General features: G+C 38.3%; 1 protein-coding gene across 7 annotated transcripts in view; it reads right to left on the bottom strand.

Annotated features, from left to right (window-relative positions):
• The window catches only part of PRDM5 (PR/SET domain 5), a 236345-nt gene that overhangs the window by 163555 nt on the left and 48987 nt on the right, over window positions 1-23803 (bottom strand). For all 7 annotated transcript variants that reach the window (XR_010156344.1, XM_009448212.4, XM_054683350.2 and 4 more), the window contains exon 3: window positions 3636-3758. Coding sequence is in view for 6 of the 7 variants with exons in the window: in XM_009448212.4 (XP_009446487.1) it covers window positions 3636-3758 (123 nt within the window). In the remaining variant the exon portion in view is untranslated. The remainder of the gene's footprint in view (window positions 1-3635; window positions 3759-23803) is intronic.

Here is a 23803-nt window from a genome sequence, read left to right on the forward strand (position 1 = left end):
TTAGTGCAACAAAATTAGCATTTAATAAGAATCACCCACTTCTTATGGAGCTTAAGGATATTTTAGTTCATTTTAAGCCACAACTTTCACATTTAGAATTTTCTAGCCATAGTTGGAAACTTTTCAGAAGTCTGAACATACAGTTAAATGATTATTCTGAAAAGTGTGCATGTGGGAAGAACTGTTTGCTTACCAGATCCCTCTTTGATAATTCAGATACTTAAGTCATCATTTGCAAAGCAAATTTTCCAAAATCAAATAAATTGCAAAACTAGAAATATAATCAAGTCTCCAAGAAGGAGTTCCAATTCTCTGCCAAAACAGACCTCAACTTCATAATCCCTTGTCCAAAAAAGTTGGACCAAGTATTGACGTTTTCCACCGAGCAAGCCACATAGTCACAAATGTTTCTCATTTACTCCACTCCTGGGATATACAGCTCAAATAAAAAATTTCCTAAATACCCCAAACTTCAGATGCAATTTGGAATGCAAGTGATTCATAATGTTATGCAGGAAACATCATGACCTTACCAACTCAATGTTTCTGGAATGCAATCTTTAGGAGATCATTCCAACCAATTAGAAGGCTGAAATCTCTTTCAGCCACGTGACCCAACTATTATGCTCTCTGCCTTTAGCTCAGATGTGATTTTGAACCCTCAGCAATCCTCTACTCCAACTACTGTTCAAAATAAGAAAGATGTTACCTCAAGGGAGCTAACAAAGATCCCTATTGTAATCTATGACAAAAAATATGGTAGCAGTGCACTGCATCCCTATTAAGAAAGTGCAAAACAGTGTTAAAAGAAATGAAAGCCACTGTCATTGCTCTGCACCAAAAGCCTCTCAGAGTGGCTTCTGAACATACTTAGATTCTAATTCAAGAGTGAAATTTCAGAGAGCCCACCAGTTACATGAGTCCTGTTCTAATCCCCCCTCACTCCTCTTGTTAAGTCATTAATAATTTCTTGGAGTACCTGTCATCTTTTGTGATTTATATTTTCTTTCAAGGAAAAAACACAGTTGATATAGAGGAAGAAAAGTACTGCGTGGAATGTACTAAATGAACATGAAAACTGTAAGTCTTAGACAATGTGATTACTGAAAATGAGCGAAGTGCCTACAATATGATAACATACAGGGCATAGTAGAGTAGCAGAGTAAATGGTGAAAGATCAAGGTATAAACACTTATTGACACTGTTTTCCATTAACTAAAGGGATCATTACAAGTAAGATGTTCAGTTAAGGGGAACTCTTAAACAAGTATTACCTAAGGAAATATAAGATGAAACTCACATAACACTTTGTAAGTTTAGGCAAAGAAAGAGACCTACTGATTCTACAGAAATAATAGGCAATAGGAAGACATTTCTGAAACTGAAGGAATTTGGAGAAGGCTTAAAATCATTATTTACACCTGAAAAGAAAAACCATCTAGCATAAATAATATTCTCCACAATCACAATGATGGAGAACCTACCAAAACAATGGGTTGGCTTAAGGTAAATTCATGGCTCTATAGGCAATTTTAATAATAGTAACATTTACAAAGAAACAAACTGAGTCCGTAAATTAAAATATTGACATAAATGATGTTCTCATGAGATGAGTTTGCCTCAGAAAGCCATGAAAAAATATATAAACACTTGGAAAAAAATAATGTCTACATGTTGAAAAAGAAAAAAAAAAACCATCAGTTTAAACTTGTGGTTGGATCAATGGCCATCATGAATAATCGGAAAAGTGGCTTGAATATCCCCGGCTGCCAGAGATCCTATTTTCCATGTCACCTCAGCTGTTTAGTAAGAGTCATCTCTCATGTATCCATGCAAAAAGGGACAGTAATCACATTGATTATCTAATACTCATTTGTACTGAAAAAAATTGTTTAGATGACATTAGGAAATTAAGTAGTCCAGATGACTGTTTGCTAGTTACTTTAAAACTTAATTCTGTGCCTTTTCCTTCTTGCTACTGTTGATTTTATATTGAGAATTGAATGAAATCAGTGTAATGTCAACAAATTGTCAAACTATCAGAATTTCTACGAATAAATGACCACATGTATATGAAGCTTCTTGAACAGTGTACATGGTAGATTCTCAAATACTGTACATGTCTTATTCTTTTCCCTTCCCCTCTTACTTTTGCCAACCATAGCTTTACTTCCTCTTCTGAAGTTTAGGATCCAGGAAGATGAGCTTTCACATGTAATCAGTCAATTATCTGCCAGAATTTCATGTTTCCTTATTCTTTTGGTCATCTGATCAATGTGTTTTAGAGGAGCCCTAACTATAGGGCTCCTCTAAAAACTATATCATTTTCTCTTCTTGCCTTATTTTCCACTGAGGGATCACCTAAGTTCAACTCATAGTTTGTATCAAAACCTAATGTTTTGTCCAGCAGTATGCTAGGATACAGGGAAATGGAATTCAATAAAACACGGTTCCCACCAGTGATGGTTAACTTTACATGTTAACTTGACTAGGCTACAGGGTCCCAGATAGTTGGTCAAACATTATTCTGGGTGTTTCTGTAAGGGTGTTTTTGGAAAAGATTAACATTTAAATCAGGAGACTTGAATAAAGTATATTGCCCTCCATAATGTGGGTGGGCCTCATCCAATCATGCTGAGTCCTGAATCGAACAAAAGGCTGACCTACCCCAGAGTAAGAGAGAATTCTCCTAACAGCCTGCAACCTGGAACACTAGCTCTTCTTGCCTGATGGGTTTCCAAGTGGGATATCAGCTCTTCCTGGTTCTATAGCAGCTTCTGGCCATTAGACTTAAACTGGTATATCAGCAATGTAGATTTTAAACTTACCAGCTCCTATAATCATTGTGAGGTAATCCCCTATTTTATATATACATATATATACACACGTACATAAACATATACATATATACACACATATATACACACATATACAAATACATATATACACAACCATATATATATTTTAATATATTTTTTATATTAAAAAAAGGATATATAAGGATATATTCTTTCTTTTTTTTTTTTTTTTTGGAGCCATAGTCTTGCTCTGTTGCCCAGGTTGGAGTGGAACAGCATCTTCATGGCTCACTGCAGCCTTGACCTCTCGGGCTCAAGTGATCCTACCACCTTAGCCTCTCAAAATACTGAGATCACAGACGTGAGCCACTGCACCTGTTTCTCTGGGAAACCCTGACTAACACACCACCTCCGACAAGCTCAAAGCCTGGTCACAGGGAATATCCCCAAGTAAACCTTCTCCATAAAGCCTTTCCCAAACACTAACAGAGGGTATAGTACTATGAACAAAATAAACTATCAAACAAATTAAAATATCAATAAATATTCACTGAATGAAATAAAAGTACCTGAAAGCGAGATCTGCCAAGGACAATATCAGACTGTGTAATTCATTCCCTCAGGAATTCTCATAAAGTAAGTACCCTGGTGTTAGTTTACAGCTAGGCTTGCCCTTTCCTACATATGCTGACTAGATGAGATTTCTCTGCTTTTATGAGTTAGTTACTGTTATTTGAAGGAGGTCATTGGGAAACAAATTTAAAACAGGGAGTACAGTCATATATTAATTCATCCCCCTCACAGTGCATAGTACAAATGAGAAGCAAATAAGCTCACTTGAATGGCAGCCAAGTTCTTCTGCTCCTGAGATGGTGCCTCATGAACGAAGCGAAGCCAGTTGGAGTGCCGTGGGTTGGTAGCATCCAAAATGTACAAAACTTCTCCCTTACTCCCACGAACCTGAAACATTAAAGGCTCCTGAGTTTACAATGGAAGTCAGAATATTAGCCTTTAAACACATCAAGGTTAGGACATGACGTTTTTTCATAAGTATATACCTTTTTTATTGATGGGTGATAAATAGAAGTTGGACTAACATGCATTCTTCTCTTAAACACATGTAGAAATACAGCCTACTATTTCATTTGGCAGATGTCTTGATGACTCACAATTGCAATGAACTCTCAGAAACATCCTATGTTGATAGCTCTTTTCTGGTCAAAATTATTTCGGTTTGTAAGTATATTCCAGTATATGTATTGCAATCACAATTGTTCAGAGAATAATCATTATTGCAACCTTCCCCTTTTCTCCAAAGAGAAGGGTCATACTGCTTATTTCCCAATTGAGAGGGGTAGAACTGGAGCAATCATTTCAATTCCTCTCTGGACCTGCTTACAGAATCATCTCCATAAAAGGAGAACCTGCTCATCTAGCCAGCGGGAATCTGACATCCAATGAAACAAAATGTTATGCTCTTTACTTGTGAATGGATGAAACAATCCCATTTTATCCTTTCATGGCCCACTCATGGATTGCTGAGGACGGTGGGCTCTCTGATTTTTGTCTCAGACCATACGCTCTCATTGCTCAGGCCTACTCTACATTCAGCTGGAGAGAGGAGGCGAGTAACTCCAAAAGCAGGTAGCCCGTTGGACATTCTTGAATCCAAGTTACTTGAAATCTAGCTTCTCCAAAACCCCTGCATTATCAGTTGCTAGGGACTTGCCCAGTTTATAAAACTTATATACCAATCACCATTCAACTCTCATTTCATGTTTCTATTCCACTAGAATCCAGAAAAAAAGGGAAAGGAGTGAGTGATTAGCACTCCATATCTCCAACACCAAGTAACACGAACATACAGGTTACAAATTCACCTTGGCAGACTTGATAAGAATTCAAGATTTCCAAAATTTTATTTTATAAAATAAAAGACAATCAGTCCAATAAGGTATGTATTTTCATGCTACATCTGAACAATCATTTGTTCATTCAACAAACAATTATTGGGTCCTTAATGGCTGAAGGCATCAAGAATCTTTCAGTGAACAAGACAAAGCCCCAGAGCACGTGGAACTTAAAAGTAAACAAATGTAGAATATAATTTCGTGTAAAGATGAGTACTATGATGACAACTAAAACAGAGCAGGAGAAAACAGAGTACTAAGAGAAGGGCTCTATTCCATGAGGCCATCAGGAAAAGCCCTTTGATGAGAGGACCTTAAGAGTTCTAAAGGGAGGGAACAGGCCAGTAGAGGGCTAGGGGAAGACTGTTTCCAAGCAGAGGGTACAGCAAGTGAAAAGCAAAGAGAAAGGCCTTTGGTTTGGAAATGAATTAGGTGCATTCAAAGAACAGTAAGAAGGTTATGAGGCTGGAACAGAAGGAGCAACCGAGAAAGTGGTGGGCATTGAGATCTAACAGATTGGCAGACACCAGATCATGCGGGGACCAACAGACCAGGAATCCATCTAGACAGTTACTTTGGGCAGGTACAGTTATTTTTACCCAAAAAACATTTTAAAGACACATCTGTTACAGGCACTGCAAAAACTGATATTTAAAGATTCTCATATATAATACCCAGGAAAGAATACAGTCTGCCTATTCCTTATATGTGACATACTGCCACGTTTCTCAAACAATTCCTGTTTTCTTAAGTGCCCAAGGATCCTCAATAATGAATGCCAGACCATCACTGGGAAGCACGAATTTAATTTTTCATATTGTAATTTCTAAAAGAGCAATTTAGGACTATAAATACCTCATATTTACATACTTAAGATGCTTATATGTGAAGGTATGGGAATTTGTAACACTTCTCAGTAAATAACAAACTCTCACTGAAAAGATCTGCTTTGGGAGGTGCCTGAAAATTGTTCTGCCTCCCTACTTACACTTCGACTCAGAACACTCACTGCCCACTGGGAAATTCCAAAAATGTCCAGCAACACTGATATGGTAAAGAGAGTATACACTCTACACCTCTGCCTCAATGGGCATGTCAGTTCTCATTTTTTTGGCAGAGCAAACAAATAATTTTAAATATTTGGATATAAAGTCCTTCCTTTCAGGTACCCTCACAGCAATAGCACCAAAACTGTTTATACTGACAAAAAGCCAAATTAAGCACAGCAGGTGGCAATGCCACCTAATACTTGAAAGAAAAATTTTCTCAGTAGAATTGAAACTGAAAATCTATAACTGTTACTGAAATCCACACAAGCTAACTAACTTTGTGTAGTGAAACACAAATGGGTTTGCCCAGGCATATCTCAGTTTGAGAGGACAGCACTACTTAGAGAAATTAGTTTATGGCCCTTCTAAATCATACATTTGTCACTCAGTAGTAAGCACAATATATATCAGATGTGTTTAACATCTGGAATTCTTTCTTCAAAGATACGAAACAGAAGAAATATTTCTCTGTGACTTATTATAGTAAGAATATTTGAGCTTTTACCAGGGGCATTGTTTGTTCTTTGGTTATTTCAGCTTTTTCCCAGGCCCTTTGGCCCCAACTATGTTCAATTATTCAGTATTAGCAACTTATTTTCCTTTTCAGTCCATTAGACATATGCACTTCCTGGCTATCACTTTCTCACACAATATTCCGTCTTAAGGGAAATACATAATTTGATTTTATACTAAAATTATTCTGAAATGTATCACTTTTAATACACACAAATTTATGTGCTGATTTATCTTTATTCTCAGAACAACACTATCACAACCAGCAATATACTACATTACCTACATATTCATATTTGAAATAACTTTCTTTGTTCATTAACAGAATCACTGCCCATTTTATTCCAAATATGCTTACCCAAACAACTTTTAAGTTCTTAGAGAGTCTTTGCTCTCTGGGGCCTACCTGTTTTCTCCAGCTTTCAAGTGGCTGGCCATTTCCTCATTGCACCAGTCTAGTCTTCAACACTCCACCAAAGCTGGTAGATTACCTGTGCACACGACTTTTATCTCACTACCCTAAACACAGCGTTCGCCTTGCTGACATATCATCTGAAAGAGACATCCAAAAGTAATCTAATCCATCATTCCTCTTCCCAGAGACACCAAATCAAAACAACTCCAGACAGCTGGCTATTATTAAAGTCTCCATTTATCTATTTTAATTTGATACTGAACCCTGAGGTAATAAATTGAACATTTTTTAAATCTAAGGAATAAAAAAGACTGAAAATTCCTCCTAGTACCATGTTTCAGCATCTCCCTAATTTTTGCTGCCAAAGTGTACTATGTTACTGTCAAAACTTAGTCTTCCAAATACCATCTTCTTTTATTTGAATTTTCTTGGAAATGAAATGTATTTGGTTACTATCTGACTTAGGATCATCTTCTGCATACGTGGGGCCAATGATGAAGTCAACAGTCTCATCGTGTAGTAAAAACCACCTCAGTTCGAAAACCTGTTTGATTTGCACAGGCTTCCTACAGTAGTTACACAAAAAGGTTAGCTAAAGTAGGAAACATGCCAGGAAGGTGGCTCACACCTGTAATCCCAGCACTTCAGGAGGAAAAGGTGGGCAGATCACCTGAGGGTAGGAGTTTGAGACCAGCCTGGCCAATATATAGTAAAATCCCATCTCTATTGAAAAATACAAAAATTAGCTGGTGTGGTGGCACATGCCTATAGTCCCAGCTATTTGGGAAGCTGAGGCAGGAGAATCACTTGAACCCGGGAGGCAGAAGTTGCTGTGAACCGAGATCACGCCACTGCACTCCAGCCTGGGAAACAGAGCAAGACTCTATCTCTCAAAGTAAAATAAAATAAAGTAGGAAAGGGAAAGATACCTTCTTGTGAAAATGAAAACTTTTATGCTTCAATATAATTGTTCATGTCTGTATGACTTTGCTGCTTCACATTTAATGAAATTATTCCCTTATGGGAACTTGGCAGGGTCTAGCCTCTGTTGAATGCTACTGACGTCACTTTTCAAGTATCTGAGAGAAATAATGTGCTGGTCATTGCTACCGTGTATCTGTACCTTTTTTCAGCCTAAAAGTTCACAACATTGAATATGTCATAGTTGATTTTGTGTTTCCACCCAGAAAAAGACAGAGGAAACCACAAAAAATTTCAGCTCAATTACAGAAAACCCTAACGTGTAAATGAAAGAAGAAAGTGGAAATAGGGAGCAGGGAGAGAGATACAAATCTTCTTTCCCTAAACTTAAATATTTTATTTGTTAAATTGGGTCAACTATAGACAGAGAAGCTCAATTATTATTTGGATGGTTAATTTTCAAAGACGAGTCTACAATGTTGCTTACTTTATTATTTTCCTTCAATCATTTCAAATGCCTGAGGAAGTTTTCACTAACTATATACATTCCATCAAGGCTCCAAGAGCAAAGCCAGTCAGCCAGATTTGCCCCCCAGAAGTGGCAAAATGTAACTGATAGATAAAATTTGATTTAATGTATGGTAAAATGTAATGGCAGCAAATACAGTCAGTTCCAAAAAAGACAGCAATAATATCCTTAATGAAAAATTACAATACGTTATGTTACAGTATTATTTATTAAATAAAACATATTTCCCTTTTTGTCTTTCAACAAGGCTCTTCAAAGAAAGCAGTTTTAAGCACTAAAATTTAGAGTATGGATGTCTTTAGAGTATAAAATGCCACCATGTTTTTGTATTTAAATTACAGGCATTCTTTCTGCAATTGTTTTTAACTAAAGTAAGGCCATATGCCTTGCCTTCAGTGTTTAATTATCCAGACTTCAGGATATCTTTAGGAGCACAAAAAAGCAAGTGTGCTCAAGTAATCAATTCTGACGGCACATTGTTGTCAGATTTAAACCAAAGGGAGACACACTTTCAGAAATCAGCAATGATCATAGTTAGGAAACTGTAGTGATTTATAGTTTCCAAGAAAAGGGCATGGGTTTTATTCCCCCACTGATTGTTCAAAGGATTCTCTCTAAAATTACTATTTGCTTGTGTGTGCTTATGAACGCGTGCGCGCGCACGCACGCGCGCACACACACACACACACACACACCATTGTAGCTTATCTACTTATAACTCCCTTCTACCTTCCGTCCCTCTGCCTCCCACCGGCTAATTGCTATCTGGTAATCCTAACCCATGGATTCCTCTGCCCTGGGAAAGCAGATGGAGAGGAAATACAGGCATTTACAGATACCTTTTTCTTTACTAAATAACATCCATCATATAATACATACAAAGTTAATATAACAGTACTGATGAGAAAAATAAAGTCACTTTTTGTGACAAATATTTAAATTTCAAGTGGAAGAAAATCATTCTGGAGTGGTAAAGATGCTAAACTAGGAATCAAAAACCTAGATGTCATCCAAGGCTCTGACTACATCACTTTGGGTGAGTCGTTTCCTCTCACTGAACTAAGCCGTGATCACTTGACCTCTAAAATGGGGATAACAGTTTCTGCCCTGCAAATTCACAGAACCTGTGAGAGCATCAAATGAAATAAAATGCATGACAGTTCTTTATACCAGTGGGTATTTTGCAATCATAAGGTATTAGTAAAATGAGGAAACTGGGCCCACAGTGGCTACAGACACCTTAAATATAAACATTCTGCTTTCAATGGCACAGCTGGGAACATACATACCATGTCAACTTTTTTTTTTTTTTTTAGAAACAGCATCTCTGTTGCCCAGGCTAGAGGGCAGTGGCACGGCACCATCATGGCTCACTGCAGCCTCAACTTCCTGGGCTCAAAAAATGATTCTCCCATGTTAGCCTCCCAAATAGCTGGGACTGGGACTACAGGTGCATGTCACCTTGCCCGGCTAATATTTTATTTTATTTTTTATAAAGACAGGGTTTCCCTATATTGCCCAGGCTGGTCTCGAATTCTTGGGCTCAAACAATCCTCCTGCCTTGACCTCCCAAAGTGCTGGGATTACAGGCATGAGTGTTCACACCCAGCCATGTCAGCTTTTTCAAGGAACAAACATAGTACTTTCAAGGAACAAAGATAGTGTTAAGGATATCTTAACACTATTATTCAAATCCAAATACATATTCAAATAGCCTCTAACTGAATATTATAAGGTAGTAGCAAACCCAGCTGTCATTTTAGCCGTATTGACACACTTTCTTATGCCAAACTGAAACACCTTGCTCTGTGACCCACTGCCAGTAACTGAAGCTCTGCCCTCTCAAAGAGTTTTAATTTCTCTTCCATCTATAGCCCTTCAAATTTCTGAAGGCAAGAATCCCTCCCTCTCTACGTTTCTCTTCCACAAAACAAATAACTCCTTCCTTTTTGGACATGATTTTCAGTTCCATTACTGTCCGGGTTATCCTCATGGGTGCACACAAACTTGTCAAAACCCTCCTAACATGGGAGAGAATCCAGCCTGGAAAGGACGATTATGACCTCTGACCTAGGCACTCTTTCTATTGAAGCAGCTTAAAAATCACAAAAGCAATTTTTGGTTGCCACACCTGACATTTAGCTGAGATTATCTTTATAAACAATCCATATTAAGAAAGGTCTCACGATACTGTCAAAGACACGAAGACAAGTATAACTGAAGAACTTGGTCAGGTTTCTGTAGCTAAGCAAATCCTATACCTGGACAACTGACCACTCAGAGAAGGAAGCCTGTTATTTGATACAGTCTCAATAAATATTTTATTAACTAAAAGCTCATGCAGTGTGTCTTTTCTTTAACTCTCATTGCCTTTATTTCCTTTAAATGTTCAAAAATATTTTATAAGACACTTAATGTAAAATATTTTAAAGCACTCCATGTCTTTGCCTTTCAAAGTACTTTTTAAATTGGGCTAATTTTTAAAAAAAAATAAATACCTGACAAAAAATGAAACACATAGTGAAAACCACATCATCTTTTCCACAGCAAATTTATGAAAGCGCCTAAACAGCACAGAAACTGTCCTTTTCTATAGTTTTACGAACCTGTTCAGCTACTCAGATTTCAATGGCATTTCTGGACAGATAAGCTTTTTTATCACATGAAGAATACAACAGTGACCACTTTCTCCCTTCTTGGAAAAAAAAAAAAAGAATAAAGTTGAGTTTAACTGACATTAGCTTATTGTACCCATTGTTTTAGGGGTTTTCTGTAAAACATGCTGGTTTTTATGCACGAATGTTACAGCATTTCTCTTAGCTATTTAGTGGCTTATTTGTTTACTTTTTATTTTGTCAATATTGTTAAGCAAGTGACTTCCATAAGCAAAAAGTGTTATTTCACCAAAGTATTAGAAAACCATAATAATAAGGCCAGCATGTCTTCTGACAGTTTGGCAGTATCCATCAGATCCCTCAGCAACGATTCATAAGACTTTAAATCCTGTTAAAGTTTTATGAAGCCTTAGCGTTGCCCAATTTTTAATATAGATTTCAGACCTGCATAGACTTCTAGCCTTATAGTCATCAGTTATCTTTTTTTTGTTGTTGTTAACATGGAATCTCGCTCTGTGGCCCAGGCTGGAGTGCAGAGGTGCAATCTTGGCTCAGTGCAACCTGTGTCTCCTGGATTCAAGCAATTCTCCAGCCTCAGCCTCCCGAGTAGCTGGGATTACAGATGTGTACCACTTCACATGGCTAATTTTTGTATTTTTGGTAAAGATGGGGTTTTGCCATTTTGCCCAGAATGGTCTCAAACTCCTGACCTCAAGTGATTTGCCGGCCTCAGCCTTCCAAAGTGCTGGGATTATAGGCATGAGCTATCATGACCAGCCTGTAGTCAGCTTTTGGAGAATTTTCCCTACAGCATATTAAAAGAGTTTACAAAAGGTATTAAATATTAATAAGCAATTTTTGGTAGCAAAATTCTAATCATAAAACATGAAATTATTTTAAAGAGTTGGTGGTCATATATAAAGCAATGGCAATATCCCAGATCCAGAGATCACAGCCTTGATGGTGTTTTTAGAAAAAGATGCTTTGGGCTGGGCGTGGTGGCTCACACCTGTAATCTCAGCACTTTGGGAGGCCGAGGCGGGCATATCACTTGAGGTCAGGAATTTGAGACCAGCCTGGCCAACATGGTGAAACCCTGTCTCTACTAAAAATACAAAAATTGGCCAGGCTTGGTGGAGCACGCCTGTAGTCCCAGCTACTCAGGAGGCTGAGGCAGGAGAATCACTTGAACCAGGGAGGTGAAAGCTACAGCAAGCCAAGATCGTGCCACTGCACTCCAGCCTAGGTGAAGAGCAAGACTCCGTCTCAAAAAAAAAAAGAAAAAAGAAAAAAAAAGGAGAAGATGCTTTGTATCTGAAAACTTCTGTGCAAAGGTTATACAAACACTAAATAACAAAAGAACATCGTGTAATCCACAGGGAGAAAAAAATTTTTTTAATCTACTTTTCCTTTGATCTTGATCTCCTAATCCAAATTCCTCTCCTAACTGCATAGTTTTCTAAAGCTATTAAAATTGAATCCACCCAACCCATTTAAATCTAACAGTATTCTCCTCAAAATGTACATAACTTGACAGAGAAACCAATCAATGATCTTAGCATAAAAATGCACCTAAGGCAACCAAATCCTTCCCAGTTACTAAGGTAATTCTCATAATCATCCAGCAATCATAGTTCTGTGCTGAAAAATTCTAAAAAGTAACATCCTTTGTCAGTAAACATTTACTGAACAACATTTACTATACATTTCTTTACTGGTTATTTTCAAATGTGCTATGAAAAGCCACAGATGAAATTTTTGAACACAGTTCCTTTATTCAATTTATACCTTCAGTATGAGGAAGCAGAAAACACAGTGTTTAAAAAGCTCACAAAGCAATGTACTGATCACTATAAAGGACATACAAATGAACTGCATTCATTTCCAAAATGAATTGGTACAGAAGGGTGTAAAGTAACATACAATGCCAAGTCCTGAGGATGGACCAAGATGAAAAGTAAGAGAGCAGAGAAGAGTGCATTATGAAAAGCTTCCAATAGAGAGGTACGTCTCTAGAATAAACCTAGCAGGCCTGAGACTGCCAAAAAGTCCTGCCTGTAAGTTTGGCCTTTGGTGGGCATGGGAGAACTTGGCTCTCAGAGTGTTCCCTGTCAATAGTTAACATATCGAGGTGTTTTACTGTGCCTAGACTACTTGTGTAAACAATATGGGTTATGTTGAACACCTGTCTTCCTTCTGGAAGTCTGGAATTTTGGTATATCCTAGGGAGAAGGCATCTATGAGTTTCTAATAAAAATCTTGGGCATTGAATGTTTAATGGGCTTCCTTGTACAGAAACGTCACACATGTATGGCTGCATTTTTATTTGCGGGCAAAGAGTATGCCCTGGCCAAGTGCAGTAGCTCACGCCTGTAATCTCCGCACTTTGAGAGGCCAAGGAGGTTGACTCGCTTGAGCCCAGGAGTTCGAGACCAGCCTGTACAACATGGCAAAACCCTGTCTCTACTAAAAATACAAAAATTAGCTGGGCATGGTAGCACATGCCTATAAACTGGCTACTTGGGAGGCTGAGGCATGAGAATTGCTGGAACCCAGGAGTTGCAGGCTGCAGTGAGCCAAGATTGGGCTATTACTCTCCAGCCTGGGTGACAAAGCAAGACTCTGTCTAAAAAAAAAAAAAAAAAAAAAAATATATATATATATATATACACACACACACACACACACACACACACACACACACACACATATGTATATATATATTTGCTCTGTGTGATCCTTCACGGGAGGGAGACAGCATAAGGAAGACTGCACACAGGTTCCTCCAGACTCTGCCTATGCCTTTTCCCTTATGATAGGGCTGTACACACCTACTACATACTGTAATAAACCTTAGCCATGAGTACAACAATGGGCTGAGTCCTGCGAGTTCTTCTAAAAAATCAAGTGTTGGGGCAGTGTTGGGAACCTCCAACACACAAGGTGAACTTAGTTCCATGTGCTGAAAATGGGATACAAATTTGCAAATAGGAGAGGCAGAGGGTCATTTCAAGATTAACAAAGTTTTATCATACAAATACTTAACTTACAGAAATTAAACCATACCAATTCAACCAAAGCATTTAAAAAAATGAGAAAAATCAAAGAAAGAAAATAAATTGAAATAATAAAGACCATTCCCTTTTGTGGCCAAAAAACAAACCAACTCCATCTAGCGATCAAATAAGGAAGAATACTCAGGAGTAATTATAAGAAATTATTGCCTTATAAATTGGCTTCAGAACGTAAGTTTTGCAAAGAGGTGAATCCACTGTAGAGAAAATTATAACAATGAAAGAATGGTAAAGTAACTTAGTCATTTTGTGTGGAGGAGACATAATGAACGACAGAAGTAAATCTGGTTGGGAAGATGCAGTTAGTCAAGGACGATAGGACTCAAATTTTGTGGCTGGAGCAGCAAAATCAAAGCAATAACAGGAAATAAATGGTGACTGTATGACTTAGGATATTCTGTCCTCCAACTAACAGAAATTTCAATGGCTAAGACTAATCAGGGGCCACCCCTGTAAGGCGTTAGCTTCTTAGTAATAATACACTGCTGCATGGAGGAAGGGTGGAAACTCTGCCAAATCTCGATTCAACTGCGAAAGATGAAGGGGAATAGATGATGGGTGACCAACAACCCTACTGTGCATGATGAATTGTGTATGGAGGGAAAATTCTGTGAAAGGTGAAAGAACTAAATAGACTATGACAATAATTGTATTAATTTATTAGTCTACATCTTAGGAGCTAAGGAGAGAAGCATAAGGATGGGAAGTACTGATCTACAGGCCTTGAACATAAAGTTGATATCTGATATCTAAAAAGCACAGTATCAAAGATTAAAAATCAGACAGACCAATATTCTAGATGTTTTTAATCCAAGGCAGGTGAAATCAGGACAGGCAAACTTAATGTAAACAAGAAAACAATAAAAACACAAAATTAAGAAATATTGATGTTACATGCAACCAAAGAGGAACACAGAAAATCCTTTCTAAATCCTCTTCCCACACATCCAGCCATCAGATAGGTTGGCTGAGGATTCCCAACTCTACATCTCCTAGCAGTGTCATCATAGAGTGGAAAGATATTGATATCTCTGAGTGTCATTGATCAGTATCAGAAACAGTGATTTACAGAATATCCTTTAAGTTAAGGAGTGTTCAGAAAAATTATTCTCTAAAAGTAAACATTTTATTCATAAAAATAAGAAATTGATCTGTACTTGTTCCTAAAAGATTTTGTTTCCTCACTCAGAATCTGACTAAAGCTCTTATGTCCTAACAATTAAATGGGAACAGAAGCACCAACTCAGAAGAGCCCGTACATCCATGTTGTACACACTTCTCTCTTACTATAGGTCATTTTCTAGAATTCTGCGAAAAGGCTCATGCTGCCAGGAGGTAGGATCACTGGCATAGGAATATCTCCCTGCTACAGACACAGCTGTGTCTCACATCAATAACTGCTCTGGCAACAAAAAATCTGGCAAGGAATGCCATCCAAACCTAGAACACAAATATTGCAGCAGAAGACATTTTCTACAAAGAAAACCAGGGCTTCTTCCCTTGATGTGATTTTCTTACACCATTAAGTGCCTGAACCAAAGGAACTGAAAATGAGGCTGCACGGGAACCTTTCAAGAAAGGAATTTGGGACACTCCAAGTGGGGAGAAATTCTTCAGGAATGTTGTCTTTTCCAGAGATATGGGGCTTAATGGTCTGTCTGGGTTCAAGGACTCTACCACTCAGGACATTTAATAATCACTCTCAAATCTCCTCACTCTGAGAAAAACATATGGCCTGTTTAAGAAGAGTAGGGACAGACACTGAGATTATTCAGTCCTTGCCATTGCTGAGTCAGCCTTGATATCAATCCTGCTCCAACTCTAGTACCACAAAATCCTAAAACTCCATTTGTGATTTGTTCTCCTGTAGGACAATCTGATATCTCCTTCCCAACCAAGCCTTTAAGTGACTGGGTTACCACCAGCTGCTCTACACCCCATGGAGTCACTCTACTCATCAAACTTTCTTCAATCCCGACATTTTGGTGACAGGGTTATAGTCATGCATGGTTGGATTTGCTCGAGGTCAGATGACTGCTAGTCCAGATCTCTGCCAGCTGGCACTCCCTGGTCCTCAACATGTCCACAGTTCCACTCCTCTGAGATGGGTAACCTGAATGGTGAATTATAGTTCCTGGGCATCACTTACACTGTCCTCATACACTGATCTCCTGGGTTCTCATCTACTCTAGAAATTGAATCTCACTCAAACCTGGTCTTGCTTCTAATTCTCTGCCTCTTCCTGAGGAAGAGTATCCACTAGGACTTCTCCAGCCTGACCCAGCCCCCACCCCCATCAGAGCTTCCTCAACTTTTCTTGTTAAGATGTCAAGAAAAACTCTTAGATTTGGGGCATGTTATGACAATCAATGATCCACCATTTGAATAACAACAGCATTTTTGTAATTGACTCTTTTTCTATATCAACTCAAAATCTATCTTCAAATTCATCTTTCACACTATTGCCAGAGTACTCTTTGCAATTCTTCCACTTCCTCATACCAACGCTGTTTGCCAGAATTCCAAACTCCTTTGCATGACAAAAGAGGCCCTTCACATGCTGACTTGTCTGTCTCAGCTCAGATCACTGTACCTCCTCCCACTTCACTGCACACTTCATTGCACACACACCTGGCCCTAGCCATCTAAGAATGCACATCCACTGCCTGGAGCAGGGGAACAGTGCTTCACACTTTCATCTGAGAGATTCTCACATGAGTCAGATTCCATAAGGATGAAAGATTCCTATTTGGGTCAACATCATGTTACTTCTACAAACATGTGCTTTGCATTTTATACTCATTTATTCTATGAAAAGTGAAACATGAAAGAAAAGAAATCTGCTTTAAAAAACAAATACTAACAGTATAACTGCTAATAGTTATTGAGTGTTTATTATGTGCCAGGCACTTTGTTAAACACCTTTATATATATTATATAATTTACTCCTCAAAACAACTCTATGAGGTAAGTGCTACATATTAAGCACGTTTAACAGATGAGCGAACTGAAGCAGAAACAGAAATGAATAACTTTCCAAAGGTTTCACAGCTGTTACTGGAGCTAGGGATTGAACCAAGATGATGTGATTCCAGAGCCCACCATGTTATACTACCTTAATACACTCACTACCTTGGTCACTAGTTTGCCAACTGGTAAGCAGAATTCTAAGACTGACTCCCCATAACTCACACCTTTGTATAATGCCTTCCCATTTGAGTATGAAAGAAACCTGTGAATATGATATCACTCCTATGATCATGTTATATAGGGATAATCTTTGGGGAGCCTAACCTAATCACATGAGCTATTTAAAAGCAGAGAATTTTCTCTGGCTGGTAAGTATAGAAGTTAAAGATATTAAAATGTGAAAAGGATTTGACATATTGCTGAGATTGAGGGGCTCACAGGGTGGCCTGAGAGGGGCCATTCGCAGACCTAGGGACTGAAAACAGTCTCTAGCCAAAAGCCAGCAATAAAATAAGGACCTAAGTCCTACAATCTCAAGGAACCAAATTCAGCCAGCAACCTGAATGAGCTTGGAAGCAAATTGATCCTCAAAGCCTCCTAATAAGAACCCAGCCCTGCCACTACCTTGATCTGGCCTTTTAAGACCCTTAAGCAGAAAACCCACCTGGACTTCTCACCCACACAACTGTGAGATAATAAAAAAAAATGTTGTATAGGGAATATTAAATGATCTTCATAAATTTTAATACTAACTCTTATATTACAAATAGAGAAAATCAGTTCCTCTTATAAAATAAAATTTTAAAAAACCAAAACATATGTTTCTACATTTCCCATTTCATCAGTTTTCTCCAAATCTTAAGGCTTAAATTATATATTTTTTTCATTTATTACTGAATGGTCTGAGTACACTTTCACCAGTGTGTATAGAGATATCAAACTTGTATCAAGAATTTAACACATAAGGAAACTATTGACCATAAATATTTTTTCTATTGCTCTTTTCACCTCATAAAGACATAATAAACCATTAAAAATACAGATGTAGAACACAATAAAGAGAAGAAGTTGGGAAAACTGATGCTCAAAAGGTATTATGTAACTTTAGTTTGAGTTTTTTAAAGTATGCTTACAAATCTGGGGCTTTCCCCAAGGGAGTGTTTTTAATTTTGCAACAAACTACCCTTTAAAATAAGTCATCTAAAATTACAAAGTGACAAAAACACCTTCTTTGTCCAGAGATATCTCACTTCATTGGCAGCTGTTAGCACAAAAGTGAGAAAAACTTGGCCTGAGCACATACAAAAACCCTAATATTAAACTCTAATGACAAGCAAACTGGACCCAACTTCACCTTCCAAATGTGTTCACTGAGTGAAATGGGAATAACATTGGGCGCTGCCAATGAACTCCTTCAAGACAGATTTTAAATATGGGTATTATCCTGTTCTGTATCATGAATATGCATAATATTTTACTTTCATTAACAGTTTCTTACTGACTCTAACATCTACTGCTTTATTCACATATTGTAACCCTATTATACTTTCCTTTAATGGTTCTCTCTTATGGAAATATCTATAGTTCTTGGGCTTTTTTACCTAAACAAGAAGTGGAAATGTTCCTATATAGTATCAAAATTCCTTAATCAGAGGTTTTGCATAGCTGATTTTAAAAAAACTTATTGGAAAAGAAAATATGGCATATATACTGTGTTTATATAACATTTTCTGCAGGGTTTGGGACACCATTCCATAATCAAGCACATTCACATTTCTGCAACTAAACGTATAAATAGTAATGCTAGCTAGGTAGGATAAAAACAAAAAGCTACAAACAACTTTACATAAGTACAAGTCAGGATTTGCTTCTAAATGAGTTATTTTTTTCTAAATGTGGTTTTCAGAGCCTTTTGGATTTCAGATTTCTAGATTAAGGGCCTATGAACCTAGAGGTTAGAATGAGTGATTAGATAATCCATTAAAGTCCTTTTCCTCCAGAGAGATGATACAAACTTAGTAGAATGATGACAGGTCCTCTTGCAATGGTAACAAGGAAAAGTGCAATGCCACAGAATTAAAGAAAAACCTGTTAATTTATTTGGGACCAAAGCTTCTTAATGTGTTCTGTCTGTAAAAGGTGGCATGGATAGTAGGTAACACAAAGGAGTATTAGATGATTAAATGTCCTGACACTACTGTTCAGGACAACTCCTAAGAAAACAGATTTTGTTTATGGAGAACTAATTCTACACTCTCTTTGACCTAAAAATGAAGCCTATAGATAAAAATAAGGCATTTACAGTCTCTTCCATACTTATGAATATTATATTCTTTTCCATGTCACCTACAATCTACTCATTAATATGCAAATTGGAAACAACTTGCAAGTCCTGGGCAATATATCAACATGGCCCTCCTTTGGGATTTGAAATGTCTGAGATTTATAAAATATAAAACTACTACCTTAAATGCAGACAAAAGAATATACATATATATGTTTCCATCGATCCCTATGGCCTGACAGATTTTTTTTAAAAGACATGATTGTTAAATCAAAAGTTAAAATGTAACAAATATACACATCAAAACATTAATTATCTAAGCTGCACTAAAAATTCTTCAAAGTACTTCTGAGTAGTCATTTATCATAGGGCAAGGAAATTATAGACCAAATCATTAAATGGAATTTATTCAAGTCCATGAACATTAATCTTCTTTATATAAAAAGAAAACAAAACTTCTCAGGTAGAATATTATGCATACTTTTTCAGCAGTGTTTGCAGAGCCTCCATTGTGCAATGTAGTTACATTCATGCAAGTGGTTTTCACTTGTAGAAAATACAATACCTAACCTTTAAAAAGTTCATTGAATTCACTTTTTTACATTAAACATAAATTAGACCTACAATTGGTTGCTAAACAGACCAAAAGGTAACCTCCTGACAGCTTATATAATCTGATACAAATAAATCAAGCTGCTCATAAAGACACTCATAGCCTGCCTGTTGTCCTCACATTTAATTTAGTACATAAAAACAACAAAAGGTCTTGGCAAACATAAAAATGTAAACTACCCTGAATACAAACAGAGCCTGTGTTGCTATAATATTAAAGAATCAACAGATGGTTGGCATCAGGAGACTGGCACAGATACAGAAAAACTAGAAAGACAAGTAAATAAAAAGGCAAATGTGTAGAAATTGAACAAGGTGTCTTTGATCCTCCTTTGCCACGTTGAAAAAAAACCTCATGTCAACACATAGAGGTCTGGAATCTCTGTTAGCATTCATGCATCTGAGATCTTGTGAAATACTCAGCCTCAATTAACCCATGCATGAACTACAGAATTTTTAAAGTCTGCCAAAGTCTACATGAGAGCACTGTGTAAGGAGACTGCACAGTTCAAAAAAGAACAAAGAAAAAAAAAGAGGAGAAAGTAGAGGAGAGAGGAAGAAGGAGGAAGAAGAGGAGAGGAGGACATAGGAGGAAGAAGCAGAGAGAAGGACTCGGAGGAGAAGGGGAGAAACAGCAAGATAAAGGACGAGGAGGGAAGGGAAGACGGAGGAGAAAGAGGAAGGGAGGGAGAGGCAGGAAAGAGGAGGAAAGTGGAGGCCTGCTGGTCTCAAACTCTGATTCACCAGGCACATCCCAACCACATTAAGGTTTCTGAGAGCCATATGATGATTTTATGACCTCGAGTGAAAGAAATACAAATACTTAAGTCTTCTATTACTCCAAAAATCATTAAGCAACTACATGTTAAGCACTATACTAGGCACTAGGACACACAAACAAAAGACTCTGCCCCATTTTATTTCATTCGATAAACATTGTTTGCACTAATAAATCAAAGATCAACATCTAGGACCTGCTTGGAAAGAGCTCACAGTCTAGTGGGAGGTGGGGGAACAGCCACCTAGTGGGGGGTGGGGGAAAAACCTCACCTGCCTGACCTGCCTTGGGTATTCAGAGAATAGCAGGGAGAGGCCCCTAAGCCAGGCCAGGAAAAATAATGAGTGAGTACGGATGAGAAAAGAGCTGACAGTCCAAGTAAAGGGACCAGCAAGAGGAAAGGCACATGTGTGAGTGTGAATTAAACGTGAAGCTGTAAAGAGTCAAGTGTGAGGCAGGAAACTCTGAAGAACAAGGTTCAGAGAGGTTCGCAGTGGGTCAGACCTTGGGCTCCATGTGACATTTGGTGGCAGTGTGGAGCGGACGGCAGCTCAGCATCACCCCTGAGTGGATTCTCGGCAGTCAGGACAGAGTTTCAGATTCCTCCTAAGAAGGAGATTTATTCAGAGTCTAGGTAGGGTTGAGCGTGGGCAGGCAAGAATGACCACCTACTATATGTTAGAGGTTTTGCCTCTGGAACTATGTTTTGTCTATCTTCTCCTACTCTCTTGTGCACAGAATATAGATTCATCTTGCCAGATTTCCCCTCCAGTAGAAGACTACACTTTACAGCCATGCTCCCGCCATCATCCAGCCTATCCTTGAACACTTCCCTCTCCACATGGGAAGAGGGAACTCTCTAGGCTGTGAATCAGCAGGTTTCACAGTTGTACCCTTCTGCCTGCCAGAAAGTTTTTCCTCATGTTGATTAGAAACACACTTCTCTCTAGTTCCACATAATGTTTTGTTGTTGTTGTTGTTGTTCTGTCATCGAACAGGAAAGCTAAGCCTTCACCGTCTTCCACAAGACACCACTTTAAATCATATGAAGACAACTATCTGCTTCTGTTCTTCCTCAGGTTGAGCCCTAGTTCCCTCACTGACTGACAGGTCACAGCTTCCAGACCCTTTCTGGGTATGGCTCCCTGTGGCACGTCAGATGTTTATCAACTTCCAGGTCTGTGTCTAACAGGCAGGTGTTGACACGACCCTCCTGATATGGTCTGACCAGTACACAGTACCAAAGCACTATTCTCTCCCTGTAATCTGACCACTCTACTTCTTCTATTGCATTCTGAGTTTTTGTTATTGCCACCAAATAATATTGCTAACCAAAATGTCCGTATAAAATCAAGTAAGATATTTGCATATGGGTCAACATTAAGTCTAGTATCCTCCATTGTAAACTTAAAAAATTACTCTGAATTTCATCATATATGCATTTAATCCATCACTCTAGTTACTAAAAGCTTTTTGAATGCTAAGTATCTTAAAATATTATCTATCCTTCAAACACATTAGGGTGGCTACTATTTCAAAAAAAAAAAAGAAAGAATTGGTGAGAATATAGAGGAATTGGAACTTCTGTGCCATGTTGATAGGACTGTAAAATAGTGCAACTGCTATTGAAACAGTACAGAGCCAGGCGCGTGGCTCACACCTGTAATCCCAACACTTTGGGAGGCCGAGGTGGGCAGATCATGAGGTCAGGAGTTCGAGACCAGCCTGACCGACATGGTGAAACCCCATCTCTACTAAAAATACAAAAATTAGCCAGGCGTGGTGGCACACGCCTGTAATCCCACCTACTCAGGAGGCTGAGAAAAGAGAATCGCTTGAACCTGGGAGGCGGAGGTTGCAGTGAGCTGAGATCACGCCACTGCATTCCAGCCTGGGCGTCGGAGCAAGACTCCATCTCAAAAAAAAAAAAAAAAAAACCAGTACAGAGGTATGATCCAGCAATTCCACTTCTGGGTGTAAATCCAAAATAAATCAAAGTGGGATCTCACAGAGATATTTGCAGACCCATATTCACAATAACCAAGAGGGAGAAGCAACTCAAATTTCCACTGAGGAATGAATGGATAAACAACATGTGGTATATATACATGAGGGATTATTATTCAGCCTTAAAAAGGAAGGAAATCCTATTGCACACTGCAGCACAGAAGGATCTTAAAAACATTATGCCAAATGGAATAAGTCAGTCATGAAAAAGGACAAATACTGTATGATTACACTTATATGAGGCATCTAAAGTAGCCAAATCCTTAGAGGCCGAGGCAGGAGGATGACTTGAGGCCAAGAAATTGAGACCAGTCTGGGCAACATACCCTAATCTCTACAACAAAAATAAAAGATAAAAAGTTAGCCAGTGATGGTGGTGCACACTTGTAGTCCTAGCTACTTGGGAGACTGAGCTGGGAGGATGGCTTGAGCACAGGAATTTAAGGCTGCAGTGAACTATGATCGCACCACTGTACTCCAGCCTGGGTGACACAGTGAGACCCTGTCTCTAAAAAAATAAATAACTAAAGTAGTCAAATTCCTAGAATTTGAAAGTAGCATGGTGACTACCAGGGGCAGGGGGTAGTGGGGAGGTGAGATGTTTAAAGGATATAGAGTTTCAGATTTGCAAGATAGAAAAGTTCTGGAGATCTGCTTGATAACAATGTAAATATACTTAACACTACTGAACTCTACACTTAAAGTGGTAAGTGGACAGTTAAGATGGTAAATTTTATGTTATGTGTTTTTACCATATTTTTTATTTTTTTGAGGCAGAATCTTACTCCATCACCCAAACTGGAGTACAGTGGTTCAATCTCTGCTCACTGCAACCTCTGCATCATGGGTTCAAGCAATTCTCATGACTTAGCCTCCCAAGTAGCTGGGACTACAGACATGTGACACCACACCTGGCTAATTTGTGTATTTTTTTGGTAGAGACAGGAGTTCACCATGTTGGCCAGGCTGGTCTCGAACTCCTAACCTGAAGTGATCTACCCATCTCGGCCTCCCAAAGTGCTAGCATTACAGGCGTGAGCCACCATGCCCTGACCACAATTTTTAAGAAGAGAAAAAAACAGTATCTATCCCCTCCGACAGTGGGCTCAAGATATGTGCTCAATTTTCATGAGTCTTTGATAGAAATAATTGAACAGGAAGAGCCAAGACAGAGCCTGCTTTTCAATTAAAATTCAACACTCCGGCTATAAGTGGCCAACTATCCATCAGTACTTCAAAGTTTACTATCACACAATCCACATTTCTTCACCTCCCACAAAAATTTACAATAGTCACTGTCAAACATTTCACTCAAATCAAAAGTCATT

The sequence above is a fragment of the Pan troglodytes genome, chromosome 3 (assembly GCF_028858775.2).
Source record: "Pan troglodytes isolate AG18354 chromosome 3, NHGRI_mPanTro3-v2.0_pri, whole genome shotgun sequence".
In the NCBI taxonomy this organism is placed as follows: domain Eukaryota; kingdom Metazoa; phylum Chordata; class Mammalia; order Primates; family Hominidae; genus Pan; species Pan troglodytes.